This window comes from Ovis canadensis, chromosome 1 (genome assembly GCF_042477335.2).
Source record: "Ovis canadensis isolate MfBH-ARS-UI-01 breed Bighorn chromosome 1, ARS-UI_OviCan_v2, whole genome shotgun sequence".
In the NCBI taxonomy this organism is placed as follows: Eukaryota; Metazoa; Chordata; class Mammalia; order Artiodactyla; family Bovidae; genus Ovis; species Ovis canadensis.
In genome coordinates, this window is record NC_091245.1 from 86381096 (window position 1) to 86399826 (window position 18731).

At 37.9% G+C, this 18731-nt stretch overlaps 1 protein-coding gene across 2 annotated transcripts in view; it reads right to left on the reverse strand.

Annotated features, from left to right (window-relative positions):
- LOC138445354 (mitochondrial adenyl nucleotide antiporter SLC25A24-like) overlaps positions 1-18731 on the reverse strand; it is an 86312-nt gene that overhangs the window by 33704 nt on the left and 33877 nt on the right. For both annotated transcript variants that reach the window (XM_069599284.1, XM_069599294.1), the window contains 2 exons: positions 15671-15782; positions 3830-3988 (listed from right to left, as the gene is read on the reverse strand). In XM_069599284.1, coding sequence (XP_069455385.1) covers positions 3830-3988; positions 15671-15782 — 271 coding nt within the window. The remainder of the gene's footprint in view (positions 1-3829; positions 3989-15670; positions 15783-18731) is intronic.

Genomic DNA, 18731 nt, shown 5'->3' on the forward strand with positions numbered 1-18731 from the left:
GGCTATCCCCAACCACCTTTCTCTGGAGAAAATCAATTTAGGGCTGTAACTGATAAGTCTCCTGGGCATGAAAGGAGCATTTCAATTCAAACTCCCCTGTTAGCATTCTAGCTTGCTTGGTAGTTTTATCCAGATACTTTCATCTATGTATATGATTGTTCACAAACCATGACACAGGAAGCCTAAGCATTCTAAAAATATAGAGCCCTTCGAGGGGTGAAAGAGTTTTATTACAATAATACCGGTGAAGGGTTTCATTGTTGAGCCAATGCTTGCTGCCAAGTTCCCATATTCCTTATCCATTGTGTACCTGGGAGTGCATTAGTTAATATAGTTGGAATGTAAGAAAAACAAGTAGTAGCCTTGGTATTAACCACATCAGACCTTTGAGCTAATAAGTTCTTTTTTGTAACCCACTGCACCTTTGCTCCATGAGAATGTAACTCTGTTTAGTACTTTCTGAGGCTGACACAGATTAGAGGTATAAAGAAAAAACATTTCAAGGGAAAACAAGTTTTCTGGTTGATCAACCTTTATCAAAAAAGGGTCATAAAATGTCAACAGCCCTCCAAAGCCAGAAGATATTGTACACAACATAAGACCCTTGTTTATGGGAAAGGTATGCAGAAAAAATCCTGGTTTCTATAAGGGCAAAACTGCTAGAATGTTTGAGCTGACTCTATATGACTTTGCATCTTTCATTTTCCTCTATGTACAAGTCAGGGTGTAAAAGCCCCTTTTGAAAATAAAGTTATAGGCCTTGCTCACCGAAGTTTGGTCTCCCCATGACATTCTTTCGTTTGCCAACGCCACCGTTCATCCCGAGGGTATCCCTGGACTCTGCTGAGGCTGGACCCCAGAACACATCCTTCTTTTGTTCATAGTGTTCTTTTCCAGTTGTGTGAAGCTCACCGAGAAATACCTCTATCAATAAAGGAGACAAGTTCTAGTGAACCCATCTTCCTGTCAAATACATGTATGAATGAAAGCCATGAGACCCAAGCCAGAGTGGCACAAAAAGGGCAGCATCTTGCCTCCTCTTTCCTCTCATTAGATTACTCTTCTCTTCCATTTCTAACCCCCTTTTCATCTATCATAGCTTCTCTTTTTTCTCACTTATCTTCTTCTCTATTTTCCTTTTCTTTCTTTTAATCTCCCATCCTCTTCTCCCTTCTATCTATCCAGCCCCCTTACATCTTTCTCTTTTTTCACTCTTTCTGAAAACACCCCCACTATTTACTCTATTCTTTTTCATTCTCCCTAATCCACTCACCTATTTTCATCCCCTAGGAGAAAATTCCTACTCTGTATCTCCACAATACCCATCTATCTAGACACATGGCAAGTACTCCTAAGTTATAATTATTATTTTTCAGCAGCACCATCAGTATATAGATTTGTTGTCTACATTTCTGTTAGGTTCTGAAGTATAAGAAAATATGCTTTTAATTCAGCACTAAGCATATTAACAATGGGCACTTAAAATATATATTTATTCTCTTTATTTTCCCTCTGAGTCCCTTTCCCATTTTTTCATCTCCTTATATGTCTCTGTTTCTATGTAGCTCTGTGTGGTATCCACATATTTTTCCATTCCACCTCATTTTTAAATTTTCTACCAGGCCTGGTCGCTGAGGAAGCCAGCTCTTCTATTTCTACTTGCAAAACAGATCTTTCAATTTCTGTTCTTTTCTAAAAGCTAACTGAGTTTAGTCACCTCACAGGATACAATATAGGTTACATATAGAATCAAACATACAGAAGAATGATAGGTTATTTGCCTTACTGTCTTATGCCAGTTAACTCACAGTGTATAATTATAACTATTCAGCTTATTTTCGTAGTATCTTGGAAGTGATCAGCTGCCTCCAGATGAAGCTGAACATTCCCTTCCCAGCCACTTGTTGCTCATTCACTGACGTGAATGATGAACACAAATGTCCTACCTTTTGAGGGAAGCATATGGACATAGAAGTTGCTGCTGATGCTCTGGGAGAATGGGAGGGTTATGTGGGCCAAATCAGTGGTGGCTATAATTAAGCACGGTGGCTTGACCCATGGCCATGTCCACTGCTACTGAGGAAGAAGCAATCCTGTTATAGACTAAAGAGAAACGGAGAAAGGAAGTGAAATCTGTTCAGAGTTGCACTCTGAATGCCAATGTGAGTGTTCTCAACTTGATTATTGCAAAAATGAGATATTCCTACTACTACTGTGCCTCACTCTCTGGGACACATGCACCCACCCGCCCCACCCCCACCCCCAACCCTGCCAAAAAAAAAAAAAAAACAACCAAATCCGCAAACTTTTCAGTCACTAAAGAAGATGATGTTCACCAGTATGTTGTCAGAAATCCCCTGAACAAAGAAGGTATGAAACGCAGGACCACAGTACACAAGATTCAGTATTTTGTTGCTCCATGTGCCCTGCAACACAGATACTGGCATAATACTCTGAAGAAATAGCATACTAAGGAAAATAAGGAAGAGGCAACAAGAATGTTATGAACTTTTGACCAAGAGAATGAAGCAAGCCAAAGAAAAACAGGAGCAGACTGCCCAGAGATGGAGGCTGTCCTCTCTGAGGGCCCCTATCTTTAATTCTGAGTAGTCAAAAATTTTTATTCTTTATTTTTTTTTGGCCATGTGGCATGTGGGGTCCTAGTCCAACCAGGGGTTAAACTCACACGCCCCACACTGCAAGTGCAGAGTCTTAATCACTGGGCCACCAAGAAAATCCCCCCAAATAAGATTTTCTGAGTCACAAACAAACAACATCATATAGCACCAAAAAATACTATTCATAATCCATTATCAAATATCACCTATGTTACCCAAAAAAGGACAATAAAATACCCAGGTATGTAAATTTAATTACAAATTTAAATTTACTAGATTGTGAATTGGGCTTCCCTAGTGGCTCAGACAGTAAAGAATCCACCAGCAATGCAGGAGATGCAGATTTGATCCCAAGGTCAGGAAGATCTCCTGGAGAAAGACAGGTCAACCCACGCCAGTATTCTTGCCTGGAGAATTCCATGGACAGAGGAGCCTGATGGGTGTAGTCCATGGGATTGCAAAGAGTTGGACGCATCTGAGTGACTAACACACACTTACTTACTGAGATTGTGTATTATTAATTTTGTATTATTGTAAAGAAAGTATTTAGCAAATATTAAATTTAAAAAGAATTTTTTTAGCCACAGGGCATGTGGGATCTTAGTTCCCCAAACAGGGATCGAACCCACACCCCTAAACTGGAAGTAGGGAATCTTAACCACTGGACTTCCAGGGAAGATCGGCAAATATTAACTTTTAATTGACACTTAACAGATTAAAACTAAACCTGCACTATTTTATAACTACTGTTGACAATCTATTAATCAGCAAAATAAAATTATGAAGTATTACCTCTAAACAGGTATTAGTCAGTAACACACTCCTAGTAACTTATTTTCCAATTCTTAGAAATACTATTAGTACTTAAGTAGATTAGAACCATGCTATTATGTTAAGTTTCAGGGGCTCAAGACACCTAGTAAGTTAGACTAATTGTATGTCTTAACACTTCATTCATAGATTTAGTTATAATCCTGAGAAAAAATTTCTAAGAGTGGTTCTATTATTATTTCAAATACAAATTAATTTTAAAAGCATCTGAAAGGAAATTAAGGCATCTTTTAATATTGAAAATAAGAAAATTTATGTTTTCATAAAAAATGTAAAACTTCAGGGAGAAGTAGTTTGAAATGTGCCAAAACATTTCTTTTGAAAATTAACAAGATTTTTTTCAAGTTAGTTTAATGCTTAAGGGCTAAAGTGCAAACTACCTGCATCATGACCTTCAAGCGGTCAAAAGGTGCCGTACACGTCCTTGCAACTCCACCAGCTATCCCTCCTGCCACCAAGCGCTTCCACCAATTTCCAGAACGTTTTTCCTGTTCAGTAATGTCATCTGGAATAGCTATGCTCTCCCCTATGTCAATCATCTGATAAAACATAAAATAGAATTAGATGGTCAAATGTAAACACTTGATAAGTAAAAGCATAACTCTGTACAAAGACCAAAAACCCAAAGGTTATGTTTCATATCTCACTTCCTGTTAATGAAGATTGACAATATCCTTAGTACTTGTACTAGACCAAATAATTTCTAATAGCACATTCATGTATTGATTTAATATAATATCCCAAAAGGAGGTTTTAGTCTTAAATTCTCAAGCTATTTAGAGAATTCTCAAATATTAGACTAATCTCTTTCATGAAAAATCTAAACACTCCATGCAGGGATGATGTCCTAGTTATGCAACATAGTGTCTGCCACACAGTAAATAAGGAATAAATGCTTAAAGTTTTTTTCTCTATCTTATTTCAAGTTCTCTCAGGTTACACTGTGCACTTACTTAATCTGAGTCAAAATTCAAGAGTAGCATTTTATATGTTTTCATTTCTTTCTCTATTATTTACACTGACTTCAAATGTCAGTTTTCTTTTTAAAAATCTGAACTCTAACAAATTTTGCATTTCACTTCATTTTCAGTTATTATACGTGATTTTGCTAAGACTATACATTTTTGCTAAATGTTGAGGCAGTGTGGTTCAGTAGGAAAAGGGCCAAATTGGAGCTAGGTTCCATTACTTGTCAATCATAGTGTGTGTGTGTTAGTTGCTCAGTTGTGTCCTACTGTTTGCAATCCCATGGACTAAAGCCCGCCAGGCTCCTCTGTCCATGGGATTTTCCAGGCAATCATAGTGAACAAGTCTTTTCTCTGCTTCTTAGTTTTCCGATCTTCATTTATTCATTCATTGAGCACCCTCTTTCCAAGCACTATCTCACCTCAGTACCTTTGTTTTTTTATTTTCCCCCTGCCTAGAACATTTCTCCTTGGCTCTTTCCATGGCTTCCTCCCTAATATGTAGCACAATCTTAATTAGTTCATTTCTATTGCATGCTTTTTCCTCTAGAAGGTAAGCCTAATAAAAGCATCAAACTGGTCTCTCTTATGCATCGATAAACCTAGCACCTTGGTCAGGGGAGATAACAGTGTTCCCTAAGTGGTGGTTGAATTAGTGAATTAAAGTCCAGGGCCCTGGGCTACATACTAGTAATGTAATGGTGCAGAAATCAGTTTCTGCCCTCTAGTCCTGAATATTCATTGGAAGAACTGATGCTTTTGAACTGTGGTGTTGGAGAAGACTCTTGAGAGTCCCTTGGACTGCAAGGAGATCCAATCAGTCCATCCTAAAGGAAATGAGTCCTGAATATTCACTGGAAGGACTGAGGCTGAAGTGGAAGCTCCAATACATTGGTCACCTGATGCAAAGAGCTAACTCACTGGTAAATGTCGTGATGTTAAGAAAGATTGAAGGCAAAAAGAGAAGGCAGAGGATGAGATGGTTATATAGGATCATCAACTCAATGGACATGAATTTGAACAAACTCCAGGAAACAGTGGAGGACAAAGGAGCCTGGAGTGCTGCAGTCCATGGGATCACAAAGAGTCTGACACAACTTTGTGACTGAACAACAAGAAAGAAGTCAAGTAAAGCAGATATTTTAAGGATGGAGTGATCAACCAAATCAAACACAACTGAGAGGTCAAGTAAGCTGAGATGTAAGAATGGACTACTGGGGTTGGAACATGCAGATCATTGCTTCAGAAGTCACTGAAAAGAAAGCTTATAAAGTTTCAGGTCAGAATGGGGTCTAACAAAAAAACTTTCAAAATCATTCAAATTAAAATTACAATAATATTCTATTTAATATTCACAAAATTCTCCAAAATTCTAGTCAGATAATAACAACTACTTGCAAGCACATAGAGCAAGAGTAATTTTAATCCATCACTGGTGAAAACAAATGGTACAAAAATTTTGGAAAATACTTTGATGTTACCTAGTAAAAGTAAATACAAAGCAGCAATTCCATTCCTGTGTATATGCCCTATATTCCTAGAGAAAGTCTTATTCATGTACACCAGGAGACATATACAAGAAAGCTTCAGTTCAGTCGCTCAGTCATGTCCGACTCTTTGTGACCCCATGAACCGCAGCACACCAGGCCTCCCTGTCCATCACCAACTCTTGGAGTCCACCGAAACCCATGTCCATCGAGTCAGTGATGCCATCCAACCATCTCATCCTCTGTCGTCCCCTTCTCCTCCTGCCCTCAATCTTTCCCAGCATATTAAAAAGCAGAGACATTACTTTGCCAACAAAGGTCCATCTAGTCAAGGCTATGGTTTTTCCAGTGGTCATGTATGGATGTGAGAGTTGTACTATAAAGAAAGCTGAGCACCAAAGAATTTATGTTTTTGAACTGTAGTGTTGGAGAAGACTCTTGAGAGTCCCTTGGACTGCAAGGAGATCCAACCAGTCCATCCTGAAGCTGAAACTCCAATACTTTGGCCACCTGATGCAAAGAGCTGACTCATTTGAAAAGACAAGAAAGCTTATTGCATCATTATTTATAATGGAAAAAATCTAGAAATAACACGAATGTTCAACAATTGTGAAACTGATAAATAAAAAAAAATATGTATATATATATGTATGTTCACACACTGGTATACTATATGAGAGAAAATGGATAGAATACAGTTACAAACATCAACATAGTTTAATGTAAATAAGTAGAATGTTAAATACCATATACAGTACAAAAATAGGCAAAATCAAATAATATGTTGCTTATACATACATACTTGGTGCTAAAAGTATAAAGAAAAAGGAGAAAATTGGTTTACAGAAAATTCAGTATATTGGTTAACTCTTGGTGGAAGTAGAGACATATGACTGGGGAGGACACAAGGGTTTTAAAGTAAGGAGAATGCCTATTTCTTAACCTGGTAGTGAGCACATTAGGGTTAATGATACAATTTCTAATTGTGCTTATGTTATTTATACTTTTTTGTATTTGTGCTGTTTATGTCACAATAACAAAGAATTTTATAAAAACAAAAAGAATGTCTACACGGACTTCCACACCATTTGGCATGTGTTACTGACAGACCAACTCTTACTTTCAGACAAAGGCACTGAATTGTGACAGAAGAAAAGGCTTGGTTTTGTGAAATAGCAAAAAAGAAAAATAGAAATGGATGATGTGATGACAGTTTAAATAGACACTTTAGAAAAGAGCTTCAGTGAAAGAATGCAGTGATATGGGCAGTCACTAGAAGAGGAGGTATGGTCAAGGGTGTATTTTTAAATGGAAGAAATTGTAGTGTTTTTGTACATTTATGGGAATGATACAACAGAGATGCAAAAATTGATTGTGACTGAGACTACTGCTCAACAGACTCTATTCTCTTTTTTTGTTTTGTGACAACCCAGTCACATCCACATTCTGCATTTTGCCTGGGTAAATGGCCACCCAAATAGAAACCGCATTTCCACACTTCCCTAGGAGCTTATGTAGACACTAGTCTAGATTTGGGCCAGGTAGTTATGAACAGAGTAAATATGTACAACCTCCACTTCACATCCTTAAAAATGAAGCAATGACCCAGCTTCAACTATGTACATGAGGACAACATCTTGGAGAACAGAAAGAACCAGTGGATTTCTCAAGGCTTTTGTGAAACAGAGGTACCCTATCAGCTTAAGCAAGCCTTACTATTACACGAATAAGAAATAGATTTCTATCTTATTGAAGTCACTGTCTTGGGATGTTGTTGCTATAGTTTCTTATCTCTCATACTGATGATGCAGGAGAGAGGGAACAATAACAGGAGTAAAGTAAATGAGAGTAAATGAGAGGAATCCAGTCCAACACCCAGGTACAACACTTGACATGGGAAGTTTTCAAATATATCACATCATAAAACTGACATCAATGAGGTAGGAAGATTTATTCTATAGAGAGAGGGCCAGGGAGAAATCCTTTGCAGATGGGTCCAAAGGAGAGAGGAGCAAAACATATTGATAACAAATAACACACTCTACTTCGCTGGCTTATTCCAGTGCTATAACTCAGAATTTTGAGGCATCCAGGAAATTTCAGAAAGCATCTCTTTGCCCATGGTATTATAAAACAAATAGATACTATTAAGTAGTTAGGTGTCTGCTAAGTGGCTTCAGTTGTATCTGACTCTTTGCAACCCTATGGACGGTACCCCGCTAGGCTCCTCTGTCCATGGAATTCTCCAAGCAAGATACTGGAGTGGGTTACCACGCCCTCCTCCAGAGGATCATCCCAACTACTTAACAAGGGTTTCCCAGATGGCACTAGTGGTAAAGACCCAGGGTCTTTCTTCACCTTTCATCAAATTGTATAGTTTGTAATTTATCAAGGTAATGGTATTCCAGTACTCTTGCCTAGAAAATCTCATGGACAGAGGAGCTTGGTAGGCTACAGTCCATAGCGTCGCTACTAGTCGGACATGACTGAGCGACTTCGCTTTCACTTTTCATTTCACGCATTGGAGAAGGAAATGGCAACCCACTCCAGTGTTCTTGCCTGGAGAATCCCAGGGATGGGGGAGCCTGGTGGGCTGCCGTCTATGGGGTCGCACAGAGTTGGACACGACTGAAGCGACGCAGCAGCAGCAGCAACATTATAGTGACAAATAATAACACATTCTGGTTGTCAAGTCCTTATTTTGTGTCAGAGGCTATTCTAAATTAGTGGTCTGTTAACTAATTTAATGTAATAACTAATGATAAACCTGGTAAATCATGTAATTTTGGAGAAGATGGAGAGGTGAGTGGGCCCTGAGACCAACACCTCTGCTGATAATCTGCTGAAGCATAAGTTTTGTAGAGATGGCATTCTAAGCAAATGCACATTTATTATTGTAGTTCAAAAAGAATTCAATGGTATATTAAAAAGATCACATACTCCAACTGCTGCTGCTGTGAAGTCAATTCAGTCATGTCTGACTCTGTGTGACACCACAGACAGCAGCCCACCATGCTCTGCTGTCCCTGGGATTCTCCAGGCAAGAACATTGGAGTGGGTTGCCATTTCCTTCTCCCATACTCCCATTAAATGGGATTTATCTCTGGAATGCAAGGATGTTTAAGCACACACATATTAATAAATATGACACATCACATTAACAGAATAAAAGATAACAATTAGATCATCTTAATAGATGCACAAAAGCACTTGACAAAATTCAGTATCCTTTATGATTTCTAGTTGTTCAGTCATTCAGTCATATCTGACTCTTTGCAACCCCATGGACTGCAGCATGCTAGGCTTCCCTGTCCTTCACCATCTTATGGGAGCTTACTCAAACTCATGCCCATTGAGTCAGTGATGCCATCCAACAACCTCATCCTCTGTCAACCCCTTCTTCTCCAGGTTTCAGTCTTTCCCAGCTTCAGGGTCTCTTCCAATGAGTTGGCTCTTCACATCAGGTGCAAAGTATTGGAGCTTCAGCTTCAGCGTCAGTCATTCCAATGAATATTCAGAACTGATTTCCTTTAGGATTGACTGGTTTGATCTCCTTGCAGTTCAAGGGACTCTCAAGAGTCTTCTCCAATATCACAGTTCAAAAGCATCAATTCTTTGGTGCTCAGCTTTCTTTATGGTCCACCTCTCACATCCATATATGACCATTGGAAAAACCATGGCTTTGACTAGATGGACTTTTGTTGCAGTAATGTCTCTGCTTTTTGATATGCTGTCTAAATTTACCATAGCTTTTCTTCCAAGGAGCAAGTGTTTTTTAATTTCATGGCTAAAGTCACTATCTGCAGTGATTTTGGAGCCCAAGGAAATAAAATCTGTCACTGTTTCCATTGTTTCCCCATCTATTTGCCATGACGTGATGGAACTGGATGCCATGATCTTAGTTTTTTGAATGTTGAGTTTTAAGCCAGCTTTTTCACTCTCTTCTTTCACCTTCATCAAGAGGCTCTTTGCTTTCTGCCATTAGGGTGGTGTCATCTGCATATCTGAGGTTATTGATATTTCTCCCAGCAATCTTGATTCCAGCTTGTGCTTTATCCATCCCAGCATTTTGCATGATGTAATCTGCATAAATAAGCAGGTTGACGATATACGGCCTGGACATATTCCTTTCCCAAATTGGAATCAGTCCGTTGGTCCACATCTGGTTCTAACTGTTGCTTCTTGACTTGCATACAGGTTTCTCAAGAGGCAGGTAAGGTGATCTGGTATTCCCATCTCTTTAAGAATTTTCCAGTTTGTTGTAATCCACACAGTCAAAGGTTTTAGCATAGTCAATGAAGCAGAAGTAGATGTTTTTAAGCTTTTCCTTAAAATCAGGAACAAGATGATGATGACCACTCTCACCACTCCTGCTCAACATATTAGTGAAAGTTTTAGCCACAGCAATTAAGCAAGTGAAAGAAACAAAAGGCTTACAAATTGGAAAGAAAATAAAATTGTCCCTGTTTGGAATAACATGATTTTATAATATTAAAAAAAAAAAACCTAAAGACTCCACAAAAAAAACTGTTAGAACTAGTCAATGAAATGAGTAAAGTTGCAGGATATACAATCAGCATTCAAGAATCAGTTGAATTTCTATTAACTAACAATGAAATATCTAAAATGGAAATTTAGAAAATTCCATTCATAATAGCATCAATAAAACACTTTAAAGTTAACCAAAGAGGTAAAAGACAATCAAAAACTGTAAGACATTGATGTAAGAACTAAAGAAGACATAAATAAATGAAAAGATATCACAAGCTCATGGATTGGAAGAATTAATATTGTTAAAATACCATATGACCCAAAGACATCTATAGACTCAATGCAATTCTTGGAAAAATTCCAACGGCATTTTTCAAAGAATCAGAAAAAATAAAGTCCTAAAACGTGTATGTGTGTGATTAGGCCACCCAAGATGGCTTGATCTCCTGCTTTCTGTACACACCCTGCTTGACCAGTGCCTGCTTCATCTACACCCTACTCACATGACAGACTTTCTTATATACTTGCCCTCGCCCACTCAGAGATTGTTCTAATCTTTAGATCAGAATATCTCCACCCTAATAGACTATCAAAGGGGTGGTGAGGGTGTGTCCTTCTGCTAGTTTCCCTGGTAATCAATAACCCAACCTGATGTCAATTCCCACTGTAACTGATAACCCTCATCCCAGGAGCAAAGACTACCCCCATGTCCTGCCCACCAAGTGCTGCACATAGTAGGATATTGCTCCAGGACCTTGCTTTAGCTGTGTAAATCCCTCTACCCATTAAACCACTGATGTCTCTGTTGCTGACTCCAGGCTCTTTCTCTTGTCTCAAGGCTAGACAAGTACAAGGCTTTCAGGTCTGTGAGGTACAATCCAATAGTATGGACCTTCAAAAGACCTCAAACAGCCAAATAAATCTTGATACAAAAGAACAAAACTGGAGGCATCACATTTATGGATTTCAAACTATACAACAAAACTATAGCAATCAAAATATACAGTATTAGCATAAGTACAAATATATAAATCAATGGAACAGAGTCAAGAGCCCATAAATGTATTTATTTATAAATTTATTTATAGATATTTGACAAGAACATTCAATAAGGAAAGTATAGTCTCCTAAACAGTATCAGGAAAGCTGGCTAACCACATGCAGCAGAATAAAATTGGACCACTATCTTTCATTACTCACAAAAATTAATTCAAAATGGATTAAAGACTTAAAATGTAAGATCTGAAACTGTAAAACTAACCAGAAGAAAACATAAGGGACCAATGGACAGATCATTCAGACAAAATCAGTAAGGACGCACAAGCCTTAAATGATAGGTTAGACCAGATGAACTTAATTTATATTTATAGACCATCCCATATGAAAGCAACAGAATACACTTTCCTCTAACATGCACATGGAACATTTTCCAGGTAGATCACATGTTGAGCCACAAATCAAGCCTTGGTAAATTTAAGAAAACCGAAATCATTTCAAGCATTTTTTCTAACCGCAGTGCTATGAGATTAGAAATTAATTACAAGAAAAAAACTGTAAAAAACACAAATACATGGAGGCTAAACAATATGTTACTAAACAATCAATAGATCACTGAAGAAATTGAAGAAGAAATTTAAAAAATACCTAGAAACAAATGACAAGGAAAACCTCAGAACCCAAAACCCACAGGACACAGCAAAGGCAGTTCTAAGAAGGAAGTTTATAACAGAACAATCTTACCTTAGGAAACAAAAAAACTCTCAAATGAACAACCTAACCTAAAACTAAAAGCTAGTTCTTTGAAAAGATAAACAACACTGATAAACCTTTAGCCAGATTTAGCAAGAAAAAAGCTTTTGACAAAAGTCAACACCTATTTATGATAAAAACTCTCCAGAAAGTGGGAATAGAGAAAACAAACTTCAACATAATAAAGACCACAAACGACAAACTCACAGCTAACATCATTCTCAGCAGTGAAAAACTGAAAGCATTTCCTCTAAGATCAAGAGCAGAACAAGAATATCCATTCTCACCACTTTTACTCAACAGAGTTTTGGATGTCCTATTCATGGAAATCAGAGAGGAAAATGAAATAAAAGGAATCCAAATTGGAAAATAAGAAGTTAAACTGACACTGTTTGCAAATGACATGATACTACACATTGGACATCCTAAAGATGCTGCCAGAAAACTACTAGAGCTCATCAATAAATTTGGTAAAGTTGCTGGATAAAAAAAGTTGAATTCCTATATACTAGCAACAAAAGTGGAGAAGGCAATGGCACCCCACTCCAGTACTCTTGCCTGGAAAATCCCATGGACCAAGGAGCCTGGTGGGCTACAGTCCATGGGGTCGCTGAGAGTCGGACACGACTGAGCGACTTCACTTTCACTTTTCACTTTCATCCATTGGAGAAGGAAATGGCAACCCACTCCAGTGTTCTTGCCTGGAGAATCCCAGGGACAGAGGAGCCTAGTGGGCTGCCGTCTATGGGGTCGCACAGAGTCAGACACGACTGAAGCGACTTAGCAGCAGCAGCAGCAGCAACAGAAAATCAGAAAGAGAAATTAAGAAAACAAGCCCATGTTACATCACATCAAAAAGAATAAAATATCTAGGAATACATCTACCTAAAGAGGCAAAAAAGATATGTATTCTGAAAACTATAAGATGCTGATAAAATAAATCAAAGTTGACAAAAACAGAGAGAAAAACCATGTTCTTGGGCTGGAAGAATAAATATTGTAAAAATGATTATACTACCCAAAGCAATCTACAGATTCAGTGCAATCTCTATCAAATCCCCAGAGGTATTTTTCACAGAATTGAACAAAAATCTTTTTAATCTGTATGGTAACATGAAAGACCCCAAATAGCCAAAGCACTCTAGAGAGAGTAAAAGAGAGCTGGGGGAATCAGGCTCCCTGACTCAAACTACACTACAAGGCTACAGTCATCAAAACAGTACAGTGCTGGTACAAAAACAAAAATACAGATCAATGGAACAAGATGGAAAGTTCAGAGATAAAGCCATGCACCTCCGGTCAACCAATCTATGACAAATGAGGAAAGAATATAAAATGGAGAAAAGACAGTCTCTTCAACAAGGGGTGCTAGGAAAACTAGGCAAATATATATAAAAGAATGAACTCAGAACAACATACACAAAAATAAACTCAAAATGGAAGCCTGGATACTATAAAATCTTAGAGAAAAACAGGCAGAACACTCTCTGATATAAATTGCAGCAGTATCTCTCCTGATCCACTTCTTAGACTAGAGAAAATAAGAACAAAATAAAATGGGACCTAATTAAACTTAAAAACTTGCACAGCAAAATGAAAAGATGATCCACAGAATAGAAGAAAATATTTGCAAATGATGCAACTGATAAGGGATTAATCTCCAAAATATACAAACAGCTCATGCAGCTCAATATCCCCCTCAAAAAAAATTTGACAGATCTAAATAGACATTTCTGTAAAGAAGACACACAGATGGCCAAAAAGCACATGAAAAGATAATATCGCTAATTATTATAGAAATGCAAATCAAAACTACAATGAGGTATCACCTCACACTTGGTTAGAATGGTCATCATTAAAACATCTACAAACAATAAATGGTGGAGAGGGTGTGGAGAAAAGGGAACTCTTCTGTACTGTTGGCTGGAATGTAAATTGGTACAGCCACTAAGGAGATTCCTTTAAAAACTAAAAATAGAGCTTACGTATGATCTGGCAACCCCACTCCTGGCCATATACCTGGACAAAAATCATACTTTGAAAAGATATTCACTGCATCATTATTCACAACAGCCAAGACATGGAAGCAACTAAAATGTCTATTGACAGAGGAATACATAAAGAAAATGTGGGAAATATATATATATTATATATATATTATTGTATTATATATATAATACAATAAAATATTACTCAGCCATAAAAAAAAGAATGAAATAATGTCATTTGCAGCAACATGGATGAACCTGGAAGGCATGATGCTTTGTGAAATAAGTCAGAAAAAGAAAGGCAAATACTGTATATTATCACTTATATGTGCAATCTCTTACTAGGGGAATGGATAAGGAAAATGTATTCAATGTGTACTATGTCATAGTTAGAAGTAATAAACTAGATGAACACATAACAATAATAATGTCTTAAAATCATAACAAGTAAATAAAACAATAAGATGTGAACTTTAGCACAATACTATCTATGTAAAGTTAAAACACACACGAAACATTATATGATTTTTAAGAATATAGATTCAAGAATACAAATGGAAAACATGCCTATCACAATAAATAACATTTTGAACACATATATTACCTGCTTAACTCTTTTCTAAATATACTAATGTACTAATTTAATTCTCAAAACTCTAACCATTATTATCCCCAATATATAAATAAGGAAATTGAAGCACAGAGGGATTATATAGCTAGTGGGTGGCAGGTGTGGGGTTTAAACCTTGGCAATCTGACATCAAAGGCTATGCTCTTAGTCTTCCCCAAAATGTACGTGAAGAGAAGGCATAAAATTACAATGGTGGGTGCAAGTATTATACCCTGAAAAATGACTGACTTAACTCCCTGAGGGCTTCCCTGGTCGCTCAGATGGTAAAGAATCCTCCAGCAATGCAGGAGACCTGTGTTTGATCCCTCGGAGGAGGAAAAGGCATCTCACTCCACTATTCTTGCCTGGAGAATCCCCAGGGTCAGGGGAGCCTGGCAGGCTACAGTCCATGGGGTTGCATAGAGTTGGACACAACTAAGTGACTAAGCACATAACTCCCTGTACTGAGATCTAAAAAAGAAAAAAAGCTTATTACTAAATCTCATTTGTTCCACACAACTCTTAATCAAATACTTATATTAAAGTGGCAGACAGATTATGTAGCTGATTCTTTCTGATTCAAAAATTTTGAATCTTAATCTTTAACTTTACATTTTCTATGACAGAAGGCCTAATTGAGTACACTGTATCTGTGAAAAAAAGAAGGGTGTACTATTTTTCCACTTTTCTAGGACAATTAACTGTATAAGAGTCATTTATTCTCAACACAAAGTGGGCCTTTTCAGCAGATGGATATCTATATTAAGTTCTAGGTTTTAGCAAACAAAGTTATTGTGCTAGCTATGTTTGCACACTTTTTGCTAAGAGTACTGTTAACTTTAGACAGTGAGGTCTAAAGAGATTATGTGATCATAAGAGATAAGACATTTATGGCAAAATAAAAATAGAGCAAAATACAAAGTAATCTTACAGTAGAACGCTTCCAGAAATGAGCAATTTCATCGATATTTTTTGCAGGATGAAGCAAGAAGTAGTTCTTCCATTCATCCCAATCTACTGTCATTGTTCCATCTCTATCAATGCTGAAATTCAAAAAATATTTATAACAAAGTTAGCAACATTATAAAAATTAATTAAACACTTCCTACATATTTATTGTAGAAGCCACTACTTTGGGCTTCATCAATTTTCCTATCTTTAATAACAGTTTATTTTTTGCAATAGTTTAAGACTTTCAGAAAATCTTAGAGAGTATTCATCGAGATTCATTGTACAATCTATTACGATAGTACTGAGAGTTCCCACATATCCCCACATCCAGTTTCCCCTAATGGTAATATTTCATATTATTATGATGTATTTGTTACAATTAATAAACCAATGTTGATATATTATTATTATTAACTAAAGTCCAGGCTTTAGTTCCTTTAATGTCCTTTTTTTGTTTTAGGGTCCCACTTGAGATACCACAAGCCATTTGGTCATTATATCTCTTTAAGACTTTCTTGGCTATGAAAGTTTCTCAGATTTTCATTGTTTTTGATAACATTAATAGTTTCAGGGTATGCTGATCCAGATATTTTTTAGAATATTCCTCTAATGGAATTTATTCTGTATTTCTTTTTAATTATTTACTTGTATATGTTTCTCTCATACTTGCCTATGATCTTTCAAAAGGAAAGACAATTTCTAAGTCACTTCTATATCTTTAGCACTAAGTACTCAATGTTGAATGAATAAATAAATGAATACAATGGACTGAGGTTTAACCTTATACCTTTTGACTCTCTCTGGTAGTATTTTTCCCCTGACCATCTCCTTTAACTCAATTTTATAATAACCTACAATCAAGCTATCCTGTCAATCCTTTTTAAAATGTTTTATTGTAAATAACCTTACTTCTTATTTACTTGTATGAAGGTTAGAGAACATATTTTACATGATTCAAATTCTATTTCGTTTTTCACATTTCCTTTATGACCCACCATATGGTCAATTCTTGTGAATTTTCTATGGGTCCTTAAAATAATATATACCCTGTAGCTTTTGAGTGCAATATTCTAGTTATGCTTGTTAGGTAAAGATTGATGGTGTTGATGGTGGTGGTTTAGTCACCAAGTCATGTCCAACTCTTGTGACCCCATAGACTGTAGCCCACCATGCTTCTCTATCCATGGGATTTCCCAGTGGTATTATTGAAATCTTCTATTTTTACTGATATTTTCCTGTGTGCTGGTACTATTATTGAGAAATGTACAATAAACTTTCTTACTACAATCATTGATTCATCTTGCTTCATAAATTTAAGACTACGTTTTTAGATCCATACATACTTGGAATTGTTATATATTCTAGGTGAATTAAATCTCTAATAGTTATAAAATGCTCTTTTAAGTTTTGTAATGAGTTTTGCCTTTGCCATTCTTTCTTCTTAAACAAAAGGAGATGTTAGCAACATTAATAAGATAGCAGAGTAGAAGGTACTAGCCTTCCTCACCCAATAAGAAAACTATAGTTAGACAGCTATCCAGAAATGAGAAGATCCCTGGAAGGGTTCAAGAATCTAATTAAGAAACTATAACAACATGGTGGAGTAAAAAAAAAAAAAGTGGAGAATGGTCACACAGAAACCATCACTGATGAGACTCGCTTAGCTGATATGTGTGGAGACGACAAGAAACAAAGAAGGGTGAGGGCTGACCTCAACCACGTGGCAGGTGTCATCATGGTCTCCAGTGGCCTGCTCTATGGAGGGCCCCCTGAGGACTTCAACAGGCCCACAGTGGCCATAGATTCCCCACAGCTTTCAGAGTGAAGGAACCTGAAGTGGCATCGGTGCAGACCCCAGAGCCTGCTCCACAGAGAACACTGGGAGCCTTTGCCGCCAAAGTAAACAACAGATGTTGCTGCCGTGGATGCACTGGAGAGGAAGATGCTGTGCACCCTCACCAGAGGGAGCCACTATTGCACCATCCTGGGACCAGGCCTGTCGCTGCCATAATCCCTGAGCCCTGGCTGCACCCCCATGCACCCACACTTCAGGCCCCAGCAGCACGGCTGCTCTAGCACACATGTGTTCAGACCCCTGCTCTGTGGCTGCTTGGTTCACACCTGCATCTCAATCACCAGAGCCACTGTGACTACAGGCTAGTTAGTGCCTTGGACCTCAGAGCCACAGTCACTGTACAAGAGCCTGCTCTTGTACAATCCCCAGCTCTGCGGCTTCTCCATGCATGGTTGCACCTCAGATATTGAAGGCACTGCCAGGGAAAAATAGCCAGCATGCTGAACCTTGGAACTACAGTCAATCCATGATTATCTGTGCTCCAGACCCTCGGTCAAAGGCTGTTCCACAGGTACCCACACATCAGTACCTCTGCCATCACAGGAGCAAGCTGGATCCAGCACCATGACTGATCCCCTCGGCCAGGACAGCTCCATTGGAGACAAGGAGATCAAGAGGTTTCCAGACGACTTGAGCGTCAAAGACTCCAACAGTCCTCATCACATTACAGACCTCTACAGCCTTGGCCATTGAGGATCCTGGTAATATTCACTGATGCCAATGTCAGCTGACAGAGTTGCACAGAAATTATATCACAGGGCTTTTCATAGAATCAGAACTGCCACACACCCCCCACTTGGCACCCTTGAGCTACCCACAAGTGAAGGTATTTCCCCACCAAAACCACTCTGAAAAGTCTGAAAGTTCAGACTTCAGACTCCATCAAATGTGCATATATTAATTCAAGGATACAAGAAACATGAAAAATCAAGAAAACATGACACTCACAAAAGAACACAATACTTTTCAGTTCAGTTCAGTCGCTCAGTCATGTCCGACTCTTTGCGACCCCATGAATAGCAGCACACCAGGCCTCCCTGTCCATCACCAACTACCAGAGTCCACCCAAACCCATGTCCATTGAGCTGATGAAGCCATCCAGCCATCTCATCTTCTGTCATCACCTTCTCCTCCTGCCCTCAAACCCTCCCAGCATCAGGGTCTTTTCCAATGAGTCAACTCTTCG